Here is a 13,111-nt window from a genome sequence, read left to right on the forward strand (position 1 = left end):
AGCTATATATACACTTTTTTTTAAGTTGAAAAAAAATTGAAAATTCACTTTTTCTTGGCAATATTACATTCCAACTTTGTTTCTGATACTCAATTTATCACAACTTTATTTATAGCGCACTTTAACAACCACAGCTATAACAAAGTGCTCAACAGATTTGTTTTTTCTTTCAGTCCAGCCCTAATACTCTACATAAAAGACATTAAAGTGTTCAAAAGTAAAGCCAAAGTAAATATGAAGATCACGTTCTCCACACGCTCCAGGGCTTGTTGGAACGCACCGTCCATTTCGATTCAAATTGTGCATTTGCTATCAACTCAGTCACCATGTATTATTCCTCTCCCAATTGGAACTTTTCTATCACTGTTGCTGTTTGATTGGGCAGCAGATGTGTCGAAGCGCTACCAATTGGCAGTATCTAGTTATGTGTTACCAAGGTATCAGTGGTTATTCCACAGGTTGACCAATCAGATGCAAAGTTGCAAACGTCCGCATCCCCTTTTCAGACATGTCTGGACATGTTGACTCCTCATGTCTATAAAGTCCCTCTCACCCTCACTCTTTGACTGCTTTTCCCAGTGCGCAGCCGCTCTTTCCGGAGGCTCAACCGGGCGTTCAGTGTCCTGCGGAGGACCAAGAGTGGAACCGCTGTCAACCACGAGACCTCGGAGGAGCGGGACAATGCCAGGAATTCCAGCGCGCCGCAAGGAGGTACGTGTCAGCAAGGAGTACCCTTTGGGAATCCTGGTGCTTGCTATGCATTAACTCTTTGACTGACAAAAACGTTAAATAACGTTTAGTAAAATCCTATGGAGTGCCAAAGACGTTAAAAGACGTTTTTTTTTCAAAACAGAGGTGAAACTAACCATTTTCTATTGTTGATTACTGAAAAACGGAATAAGGTTGAAACAAACTTTTTTTTCTGATGAAAGATGAGAGTCCAATCTTTCATTTGGTAGTATGTGTGTTTCCATAGTCCAAATACATAATTTTCTGTGGACCTTGAAAGATCAGTCAAAAATGCTTAAATCGGCTGGCACCCACGGCATCCCTTTTCTGAAAACGTCTGGCAGTCAAAGAGTTAACTAATCAGCTGTAATCCGATTCTTCAGGCCTTGTTGGATTTTACTACTCCTTCAGATTGTGTGTGGCCATTTTTTAGCTACCGAAAGACATAGTCTGTCATTTTTAAGATTTAACAAAAAAATGTTTTTAATGTTGGGTGAAGAATGAAACAAATTTTAGCCAAATTGTATTATTAACTAGACTAAGTGCAATTTCTGGAGAATTTGCGTGGGAATGCTAATAGTTGAATGCTAATAGCTGAATGCTAATAGCTGAATGCTAATAGCTAAATGCTAATAGCTGAATGCTAAGATTTGAACGCATGTGGAGTGCTTATGAAGTAAATTAAAAGATAAACTACGTGAAAATGACTAATTATTAATTGTAGTTGAATAATAAATAAATAAAAAGAAAATATGAACTGCAACCAGTCCAAGGCGGGATTCGAACCATCACCTACTGTTCATTGGTCAAAGCTCCGGCGCACTACCCACTGAGCTACAGTGGACTTGCTTCTAGTATTGAAGTGCTGTGAAATGCTATTGAAGGATGTTTGGCAAAATATCGTTACGTCACAGTCAATTCAAACCCGAATCCAGTCTGAAAACTATTGGAGTAATGAAAAATGGCAAGTGGCCACAAAGAGAGGCAAAAGGTAGGTTGAAGTAAGAAACACAACCAAACAAAATTCTTAAACATTGGGAAGATTCAATACATTTACACGAGGAGAGCTAAAAAGTAAGAAAATAAAAAAAAAAGCCAAGGTGGACACACAAATGGCCAAAGAGCCCAGAAGGCTTAACTGCCTCATCTGCACTTTACCATTCCCCGAAGAGTGTGTGCATGTGTATTTGTGACGCTAACCCAGCTGAAACAAGGACGGTGACACGGCTCCGAGCCCAAGCAGATGTTCCTTTTAATAATTCAACTGCGCATTGCGTAAGAGTTGCATCGCGGGAGGCGAATCGGGACGTGAGGGGGGGGGGGGGGGAGCGCTCGCCCGAGGCGCTTTCGGACAGGGACGGGACGGGAAAAGAGTCTTCCTTCATACTTTGATGGAATGTCCCTGGGGAGGAAGTCATGTGCAACCTGGTGGATCCATTAGTCTTTGGTGATGATTAACTTGAAAGTGGAAATGTGTATTATTGACTACAAATTTTCAACGGCTATTTAAAAAAAAAAATGCTTTTTTGTTCTTAACTTCTTCAAAATAAAGTAAAGCGTACAATAAAATCTTGATTTTACTGAAAGCATGTCACAGATATGTTATTAACTCATTCACTGCCATTGACGGCTATAGACGTCAAAAATTAATTTTAAGTATTTCTATTAGTTGAACATTTTTTCCACTTTTGTTAACTCTTTGACTGCCAAAAACGTTAAATAACGTTTACTAAAATCCTATGGAGGAGTGCCAAAGACGTTAGAAGACGTTTGTTTCAAAACAGAGGTGAAACTAACCATTTTCTATTGTGGATTACTGAAAAACGGAATAAGGTAGAAACAAACTTTTTTTTTCTGATGAAAGATGAGAGTCCAAACTTTTTTTGGTAGTATGTGTGTTTCCATAGTCCAAACACATAATTTTCTATGGACCTTGAAAGATCAGTCAAAATGCTTAAAATCGTCTGGCACCCACGGCATCCCTTTTCTGAAAACGTCTGGCAGTCAAAGAGTTAAGACACCTGGGAATTGTGTGAAAAAAAATATTTTAACGTCTCCTTTTATATGCACACCTTTTTTTTTTAATGAACAATACTGAGCTCTCCAGAAATAATTTTTAAAAAAAAAGAAAAAAATTATATGCACACCCTGACGTGTAATGCGGCACAGTCATCTTTGGGGGAAGGATGACAAAAGACCAGGGGAATGAATTACCAGCGGAGTCGCTGATTAAACATTCCTAGGCAGAGACAATACAGGCAGAAACACAAGAGCGATAACGGAACAGTGCGAGAGGTGAGCGGCGTCGGGAGCCTTACATAATCGCGGCCGATATAACGCTACGCTCTCCACCTTCAAGCAATACGCAGGCAAAATATTGACTCTGGAAACGGAGAAAGTGCAACGCGAGCGATGGGGGAACTGACGACGCGCCGCTGAGGGATGAGGAGACATTTTTCATCTCCAGCCGGCAAAATAGAAATAAAAGCGGGGATGCATCATTGCTGTCGTTGAGGGCCCGTGGCGGCTGGCTGAAATCCACCTCTGGCAAGCCAGGATGTGGCAATTGGATAAAACTAACAATTCATTTTTTTAGATGCAGTGAACCCGTGTTTTATCACATATAGAGAGACCATATAATAAACATTCTTCAAATAGTTTTAACCCTCCCGCATCCTTTAGACACTCATCAAAGCAAGACCAAATCAAACTAGAAAGCAATGTTTACAATTATTTTTGAGACAAATCTCTCCCCGCAGTTACACTGTTCTAAACTTAATATGTCCCGCATGGGGACTCGGCTCTGCACAGAACAATCAGAATACAAGTGTTCATTTAAAAATGCTACCAGCATTCTGATAACAGATTTCCACTGTATGAAAAATTGCCTCCAAGTAAAATGCATCCAAATTGCAGTGTTGCACGCACAGTGAAAGAAATGAAGGATGTCTTTGTTTCTTCCGCAATCACTGCTTGAAAACGCTCACAACAACACTGGCGCATAACAACGGAGGAGATTTGTAGTTTGAGCTGCTTCCCAGGCACATTGCATACAGATGTATGTGACTAATTGCACAAACATCGAGAGAGAACAATCAGCCAAGCGCCTTTTTGCTTTTTCTTGGCTCCTCCCGGTTTGTTTGAGTAACCTGAGGGAGTCGAGACAGCTGCTCCGCCATCTTCTCAAACTTCCTCTCCTGTTTAACTTGGCTTTCAAAATGCGTTTTTTTCTCTCTCTTTGCAATGTACAGCTGGACTTCAACATTTTTTTTCTTCTTCTTTTCCTCCATCAGTGTTGGCTCTGCCGCAGCTCCACCACCTGATCCCCGACGGGGAAGTGACCAGTATTAAGATCACGCGGGCGGAGCCGTCCGAGCCGCTCGCCATCAGCATCGTCGGCGGCAATGAGACGCCGCTGGTGCGCATCCTCATCCAGGACATCTACAGGGAGGGGGTCATCGCCAGAGATGGACGCCTGCTCCCCGGGGACATGATCCTCAAGGTATCACCGGGATACAAGATTTCTTTAAAGTGGAAATCAACCCTAAATATTTCTTGACAAAAATATGTTATATGTGACCTCACTAGTCTAAACATGATATTCTGATTAATATTACATTTGTAGAATATGACTTAAGCAGTAAAATCCAGCCGTTTTTATCAATCTCAGGGGGCGGCCATTTTGCCACGTGCTGTCGACTGAAGATGACATCAATGTTGCTCAAAGCTCAGGCAATGGCAATTGCGTTCTATTGCTGTAAAAAAAAAAAAGAAGAAAAAAAAAGTATTTTTTTATCATTTTCCATTTTGAAGCAATTAGCATTAGGATATAGCTACGTTTCATCATTATTCACTAATCTGTTTAAAACAGTGGGGAAAGAGCTTTTTGCAACATGGCCCTGGCTGATCTCTTATACTCTGCTGCCAACTGCTGGCCGTTTTTTGTAATAACTACAATTGTTTCAAGCGATCTCTTCATGTCAGAGGCTGCATCAAAGCCGTATGCTCTATCATAAAAAATAAAAAATAAAAAAAAACGTATAAATACGTTTTTGGGGCCATGGTACTATTTAATATAAAACGTTTTTATACGTTTTTGGGAGCAAATGAGTTAATATTTTTTTCATAATCGAGCAGCCCTAAAGTGAATAAATTGTGCTTATCGATTCCCCGTCATTTGACATATTTGCTGAATTTGTCAGGTGAACGGCATCGACATCAGCAACGTAACCCACTGCTTCGCCGTGGCCACCCTCAAGCAGCCGTGCCAGCTCCTGCGCCTCACCATCCTTCGAGAGCAGCGCCACCGCTACCGCCACCCGCACATGGCCACCGTCTCCGGGGGCCACCCGTCCCACGGCCTGCCCCACCACCACCCCTTCCGGGACGACAGCGTCCACGTGGTGCTGAGCAAAAGTGTGCCGGACGAGCAGCTGGGCATCAAGCTGGTGCGGCGGCCCGAGGAGCCCGGCCTGTACATCTTTGACCTGCTTGACGGCGGCCTGGCGGCGCGGGACGGACAGCTGTGGGTCGGAGACCGCGTGCTCGCCATCAACGGGCACGATCTGCGCTACGGAGCCCCGGAACATGCAGCTCTGCTTATACAGGTTGGTGAAGTGTTACTTCCAGTGGGGGGAATCATTCATCTGAGAAAAAGCAGGTTATCTTGGTAGGTGCTGCTGTTTTGGTTAGCAACCTGTTTGAAATGTGTGTGTGAACAATAGCGTCTATAAACTGAGTAATTACACTTGCTAGCATCATTTGTTGATGGAAAAAGGAAGTGCCTAACCGGGCCATGGCGTCGAATAGAATTGGCGTCCACTATTTGAGGAACTACGGTATTGCAGGTATTAAAGGTAATTGTAGTGATTTGCGATAATTGTGATTGTCTACATTTGATTGCGCTGATTCCCTGACAGACCCATGCCAGTCATCTGTGTTGGCTAATGGCATTTAATTGCCGTGAAGTCGTTCAGGGTCTCCGTGCCTGAAGTTTAGACGGATTGGCCCTACTGGGTCCTCCCTATTGGTCTACCCAAGCAGGAACTTTCTGACAGAGATTAACAGCCAGCGGGCCTGAAATTAAATTAGGCCAATTAAGGCAATAATGGGCCCAGGACCGGCTTATTAAGGAGTTGAGCTTTGTGCTGCAGAGACGAGGGCGACTCTCACAGGAGAGAAGGAAACAGAAACAGTCGGTGAGTCGTCAGGCAAAAGTGTGAATAAGTGCATGTGAGTGGGAGGTCACCAGATGGCAAAATGCAAATAAGGGTAAAGTCATTTTAAAAAGTATCTACTGTGTGTGTATATAAAAAAGCTCTCATAGCACAATCCGAGCCAATCAAGGAAATGCCAGAACACTTAGCCACTCACTTGTGCTCCTTATGGGAGTGTCTTCAATAAGAAATGAGACTCAATTATATTGCCACAGGCTATTTTAGGCTGAGAAAAATGGAGGGCGAAAGTAATGGGATTCGTCATTAAACCTTTTTAGAAGTTTTTTTTATAGTTTTCTCATTTTTATAAAACGTTACCATAAAAATATATACAAATGAACAATGCAACAATGCCTTTAGTGGCATCTCCCAGGCTACGCAAACGTTAGCCGGCTAGCTGATGTTGTTTTAAGTGGCAAATTGTATCAATAAGATGGCACATAGGCTACCACTACTGACTCGTTTGACTTCTATATACTAAAAAGTAAACCTATGAATATTTTATTATACTGACAAACATGTTGTGTAATCTTTTTTTTTCAGGTAGCTAATTTTAGCTGGCTAGCTGAGGTTAGCTTGGTCAGGACATACCCCCATAAAACAGTTGATCATTATTCTATGTATTTTAAATGCCGTCAAATAAACCAATTGACATCTTTTTATGCTTCAGCAACGGAATTTTTTTTTATTTATTTTTTTAAGTATTTCATTGGCTAAGCGAGCTAGCTAAAATTCGCTAGTATGGCACATACTACCACTAGCTTGTAAGAATTCTTACAAATGAGCTGTAAATCTCTTACTCTTATTACTTACTACTTATTACTCTTATCTCTGGTTAAACCTTTTTTTTTTTGCTAGCTGACATTAGCTAGAATCGATAGGAAAGGATGTACCAATAATAGCTTATTGTACAAATGTGGTCATTATTTTTGAAACGTTGCCAGAAAATAAACGTATGACATCACTTAAACACAAAAAATATATATTTTGTTGTTTTTTTAGGGCATCTCTCAGGATACGCTGCTAGCCAGCTAGCCAAAGTTAATCAGGTGACAAATTTAATCTAAGGATGGCAATTACCACCACTAATATTGAATTCTTAACTAAACCTATGAAAGTCTTACTATGCTACAACTCTTTCTAAAAAAGTGAAAGTATTTTGTCATTTTGGAGGCATTTTGGAGGTTAGCTAATTTCAGCCGTTTATCTTATGATAGGAAATGACGAAGCACCACTTTCTGCTTGTATGACTTCTTACACATTTTAAGATTGTTATAAGTTAACATAATGTTATAAGTTAACATGAAATAAACATATTGTTATAAAATTTTAAAGTGAACACCCGTTTATTGGGGAAATTATGTTCCCGACCCACTGGACATTCTTCTTCAAGTATAATTTAGCGTCTGTTCTAATCTCAATGGTAAAACTAGACATTAAAAAATGAGAATTCAACTTTTTATGTGTAAGCAACAAAATGTTCAACCAACCTATATTATTTAGTGTAAAGGAAATGTACTAGCATAATGCTAACATGTAATGCAAAACATCATAGACAAGATAATGGAAATTAGCATAGCTGAAATGTCCAATCAAGCTATATTTAACAAAGCTGTTTTTCACCAGGCCAGCGAGGAAGGCGTCCACTTCGTGGTGTCCCGTCAGATCTGCTTGCCTACGCCCGACATCCTCCAAGAAGCTCCGTGGGCTATGGACGGCCCGCCGCCGTATTCCCCCGTAGACATTGAGCAAACACTGCTGGTCAGCTCACACACAAACACAATGATATGTATTGCGAATATGGACCTCAATTATTGTTAATCTCGTAGGACTCGTGCCAGAAGCCCGCCTGCTACGAGAAGACGGTGACGCTGACCAAGGAGCCGTACGACTCGCTGGGCATGGCCGTGGCTGGCGGCATGTCCAGCCGCGGGTGGGATCTGCCCATCTACGTCACCAACGTGGACCCCGACGGAGTTGTTGGCCAGGAAGGTTCCATACGCAAAGGTAACATCGCCATGTGCACTTTTTGTTTAAATTTTTTTTTTTTAAAAAGTAAAAAAAATCTGTGGCACCTTAAATTTCGGATGAATAAAATACATTTACATTTAATGTTGTGCACTGCCTGGCACAAATTGCACCCGGCAGTGCTGAGGGACTTGTTCCGTATGCTGATTGACAAACACGTGTTTAATTAGGAAAGTTAATCACGCGGCGACGGCGGTTCAGCGCTCCGCAAATTCTCTCCAACCCGGCGAAAACATTAGCATTAGCATAGCACCAGGAAGGAGGGAACCGGCTGCGGGATCATTTTATGTCATGGCAACACTCGTGAGGGAGATTTTGCTGACTCGGGTGTCTTTAATGCATATTAAGCATGTCATTGACCTGCCGTGTATGAATCTCTCTTTATGGGATGATGAAGGCTGAATGGTTCGAATTGCCGCATTGCACACGATTGTTGCTCTTTCAAGCTCCTTTTTATGTTAGTTTTTTTCCCTACAAATAGCACTAATGTCCCTGGGTCATTTTGACTCAGGACATGTTCAACTCTCCCTTTTATGAATCGTCACCTTCTAAAAATAATGTCCTAAGTCGTTTTTTTAAGGGTTTTCAGAAAACACAAAAAACACAAATACAGTTGATTATTTTACATGTCATTTCATGGTTAGAATTTATTGATTTTTTTTTTTAACTCGATTTGACTATTCTTTCATATCCAATTAATATGTTTTTCATTAAAAAAAAAATCAGATATTTCATATGTACGACAGCGTATTTGGGCCCTGTATAAAAAAAATTTTTTTTTTAGAGCGGGGCCAATATTCCGAGAGAAAAGAAATTGCACATTTGTCACTTTTTTAAGTGGTAAATTTGCCACTTTATAAACTCGCAAATTCACAAGTTTTTTGAAAATTGCAAATTTTCTACTTTATAAGTCGTAAATTTTCCACTTTAGAAACATGCAAATTTATGAGTTTTTTCTTGCAAATTTTTTTCGCCAATTTGCCACTTTATAAACTCGCAAATTCACAAGTTTTTTTTGCAAATTTTCTACTTTATAAAGTTGCCAATTTTCCACTTAAGAAACTCGCAAATTTGCCACTTTATAAGGTGGCAAATTTGCCACTTTATAAACTCTCAAATTTACGAGTTTTTTTTTCTGTCAATTTGCCACTTTATAAACTCGTAAATTTGCCACTTTATAAACTCGTAAATGTACGATTTTTTACACTTTTTTACACATTTTGTAACACTTAAGAAACACGCAAATTTATGAGTTTGCTACTTTATAAAATCGCAAATTTACGAATTGCCACTTTAAGTGAAAAATTTGCTAGTTTGTTTCTCTGAGTATTGCCGCCGCCCTCTAAAGAATATATATATATATATATACGTGGCCCTAATATGCCGTCGTACATATCACTAGTGCAAAAAATAAAAATAAAATCATTGTTGATATCTCATTATTAAATCCATTACTAACAATTGCTCTGCATATATGTGACATTATTAAGCCAAGCAGAAAACGACTTTTTCTTTTCTAAACTAAATGGGTCAAATTGACCCGCAACTTAACAGGAGGCTGAATAAATATTCATGAAATTTGCATATGCTCACACAGCAACCTGTCTTTCAGATGCCAGCTGGAAAACACCCTTTGCTCTTTTCAGTACCACAGGTGGCGCTCGCGTTGGGCGCCTTCGGAGGATGTTGAATATTTCATGGAGCTCACCCTTCCCCTCCTCTTCCCCCGTAGGCGACATCTTGCTCAACGTGAACGGCGTGGATCTGACGGGGGTGACGCGAAGCGAGGCCGTGGCCAACCTGAAGAACACCTCGTCGCCCGTGGTGCTCAAAGTCCTGGAGATGCGGCCCCCCGACGAGGGTCTGCCGGAGGGTGAGCTGCCGCCCTGCCTGGCGTCCTCGCCCGACGGCAGCGCCAAGAGCCCGCTGCCCAACAGCGACTACTCCCCGCTGTGGGTGTCATGGCTGCAGCTGCCCAGGTTCGTCATTGGACCTTGTAGATGTCCGCTCTGTAATAAAAAAATTAATAAAATAAATAAAAGTCATTTTATGTAGAGGATAAAGACTCTTTGTGCTGTTATATTGTTACATGTCGTCGCTGATCATTTGTAGTCAATCCATTGAAGTGGTAAAACACCACAGCTAATTAGCATTAAGCTAAGTTGTTATGCTCTTTTAAATACACATACAGTTTAGTTTAGTTTGGCAGTAAACTACAACTAAGAGTTAAATATAACTTTGTCTTAGCATAGATGCTAATTAGCATAAGCATTAAGCTAAGTTGTTACGCTCTTTTAAATACACATACAGTTAAATCTAATTTTGTCTTAGCATAGATGCTAATTAGCATTAGCATTAAGCTAAGTTGTTACGCTCTTTTAAATACACATACAGTTAAATCTAATTTTGTCTTAGCATAGATGCTAATTTGCATTAGCATTAAGCTAAGTTGTTACGCTCTTTTAAATACACATACAGTTTAGTTTAGTTTGGCAGTAAACTACAACTAAGAGTTAAAAATAATTTTGTTTTAGCTTAATACTAGTATGGGGGCTAGCAGAAATTAGCATAGCTTATGCTAATAATAAAAATGATAAAACAACTGCTCGTTCAACACATGTCGTCACTGACCTGACACTTATGTCCATTTTTGTCTTTTTTCTTTTTTTTTTTAAAACATTTTTACATTTATGGGATGAAACTGAATGCAGACAAAAAAAATTGACGTAAGTGTTTTTCGCAGGACAGCGACAATATGGTATGTTGTGGAACAACCTTGCACTCATAATTTAGACTTACCTCACAAAAAAAAGGAACCTTAATATGAAGCCATAATTACTCATTTGCGTAAAATAGAAGAAGAAAAAAATATATATTTTAATGCGAATCAAAAAAAATTTGTTGGAAAGCTACATGCTAGTTATATTAGCATCTGTTTGGTCCAGTGAATTATTACAGGCAATTTAATTGTATCGCTCATATTTTGTCATCCTGTGCTATGGCGCAAAATGTCTCGTATCTTACACTTTTTCTCAATAAAGCCAAAGAAAAAGCAAAATTTCATGTGCGACAAACCCCAACAACTCACACCTCAAATTAACGGCAATAACAACGGCTTTCCGGCTCTGCCATTATTTTGCCAATACGTCCACGTTTGATGACACAGTGACCCCAAAAAGTCCCCCTTCGCTTTGTCCCACAGGCACCTGTACAGCTGCAAGGACATCGTGCTGCGGCGGAGCATGTCAGGCAGCCTGGGCTTCAGCATCGTGGGGGGTCAGGAGGAAGTCAACTGCAACCAGTGCTTTTTTATACGCTCCATCGTCAAGGGCACGCCGGCCTACAACGATGGCGGGATAAGGTAAGACACTAGTCGGATTTTATTTAATTTATTGATTATTTACGGATGTGCGCGTTTGTAGGTGCGGGGACATCTTACTGGAGGTGAATGGAAAGAGTACGTGGGGCATGACCCATATGGCGTTGGTACGTCTCCTCAAGGAACTTCGGGGAAGGATCACGTTGACCATCGTGTCCTGGCCGGGAAGTTTGATGTAAAGGGACTTTTGAGTGGCGCCCTCTTGAGACCAGGACTTTTTTTGTCTCTGGGGACATGGACACAGAACGCTTGAGGTTCTACGACTGTAAATGTCAGGTGTGTATAAAGAAAAAAAAAAAAAACTGATTGAAGCACTTGTACTACATCTGTTATCATACAACACGTTGCCAAGTAGTCGTCTGTGTCGTTTGACTCATTTCTTTCAGATTTAAAGAAACAAAAAGATGTTTAAAGATGCTATTTAAATAATTAGGTGATTTTGTGGAGGCCTTACTCGTTTTCTTACTTTTAAGAGATTAAAAAAAAAAAAAACTGACTTGGTTGCTGTGTATCCAAGTCAGCCATGGTTTTGTGTCCGCTTTGGCCCGTGTCGTATATCTGATATCGGTACACTTGGTTCAATGGTCAATAAAAGTCATTTGGAAAACACGACGTCAGCAAATCTAATCGTTTGGGCTTCTCATCTGATATGATTTTTTGGTTTTGTGTGTGCGTGCTTTAAAAGTGGGATGCTGCGCTAGTAAATCACGACAACTGGTGAGAACTAACAAAAAAATTGAAAATGTCACCGTCCTTCGAGTCCAGGAAGTCCAGCAGAATACATCTTTTTTTTTTTTATAGCCATCTGAGGGGACAGCCATTTTGCCACTTGCCAAGGACTAATGCTGCGTTTGAGGAAGGTGGGAAGTCGGACTTTTACGATGTCTGACCAGAAAAATTGCAATGGAACGCCCCTGTGAAAAAAGAAAAGAAAAAAAAAAGACCCCGACCTTACGGATCAATCTTAATCGGATCTCACTCGACAATGGTGACCCCCGTAAATGGCAAAACATAATTTAAACATTTATAAACATATTTATCTCTTTATTTATTATAACATTCATTTAGATATTCAAAACAAGTAACTTCACACGACTCAATGTGATTTGCACTGACTGTGTGAACCAGAACAGAAATTTCCAATCACCATGGAACAATCCAATTGGGATCATTCCGACTTCCCACCTTCCTCGAATGCAGCATTAGCTTGCGAATGTCACATGACCAAACCCCGAAAACAGTTGAATCGTGATTGGTCGTTACTTAAGCCCTGAGCAACTGTGTTGTCATTTTCACTCACTGGCACGTGACAAAATGGCCGCCCCCTGAGATGGATAAAAACAGGTGGATTTTTCTCATTCATATTTCACAAACGCAATATTAATCAGAATGCCGTGTTTAATTTATTGTGATTTTTTTTTTTTTTGGACTTGACTTGCCCTTTGCAAGTGTGTGATGTTTGCACTCGCCTGTTAGCCTGCAGTGGTGCAGTCATGAAGCCGCGTGCACCAGTCGACATTTTTTGCAAGCGCTCACCCGGGGACACACGCGTCCACTTCGCTCTTGTCACGCACACACATGCATACCCTGACATTGACTTACAAATAGAAATGCTGTGTATGTGGTCACTTCTGACACCATTTGTCATGCCAACATCCCACTTCTGAAACGATTTGTTTAAGACTCTACTGTACTAGTGATCCCACTTCTGAACATATTTGTTTAAGAAATCTTACAACTGTCCCACTTCTGACACTGT

At 40.6% G+C, this 13,111-nt stretch overlaps 1 protein-coding gene across 13 annotated transcripts in view; it reads left to right on the top strand.

Moving 5' to 3' along the window:
• lnx1 (ligand of numb-protein X 1) overlaps positions 1–11,974 on the top strand; it is a 45,243-nt gene extending 33,269 nt beyond the window's left edge. For all 13 annotated transcript variants that reach the window (XM_077583964.1, XM_077583975.1, XM_077583972.1 and 10 more), the window contains 8 exons: positions 580–711; positions 4,023–4,231; positions 4,932–5,336; positions 7,572–7,706; positions 7,775–7,952; positions 9,706–9,952; positions 11,176–11,334; positions 11,396–11,974. In XM_077583964.1, the coding sequence (XP_077440090.1) occupies positions 580–711; positions 4,023–4,231; positions 4,932–5,336; positions 7,572–7,706; positions 7,775–7,952; positions 9,706–9,952; positions 11,176–11,334; positions 11,396–11,531 (1,601 nt within the window). In that variant the 3' untranslated portion in view covers positions 11,532–11,974. The remainder of the gene's footprint in view (positions 1–579; positions 712–4,022; positions 4,232–4,931; positions 5,337–7,571; positions 7,707–7,774; positions 7,953–9,705; positions 9,953–11,175; positions 11,335–11,395) is intronic.
• Positions 11,975–13,111: the final 1,137 nt, after the last annotated feature.

The sequence above is a fragment of the Vanacampus margaritifer genome, chromosome 13 (genome assembly GCF_051991255.1).
Source record: "Vanacampus margaritifer isolate UIUO_Vmar chromosome 13, RoL_Vmar_1.0, whole genome shotgun sequence".
Taxonomy (NCBI): domain Eukaryota; kingdom Metazoa; phylum Chordata; class Actinopteri; order Syngnathiformes; family Syngnathidae; genus Vanacampus; species Vanacampus margaritifer.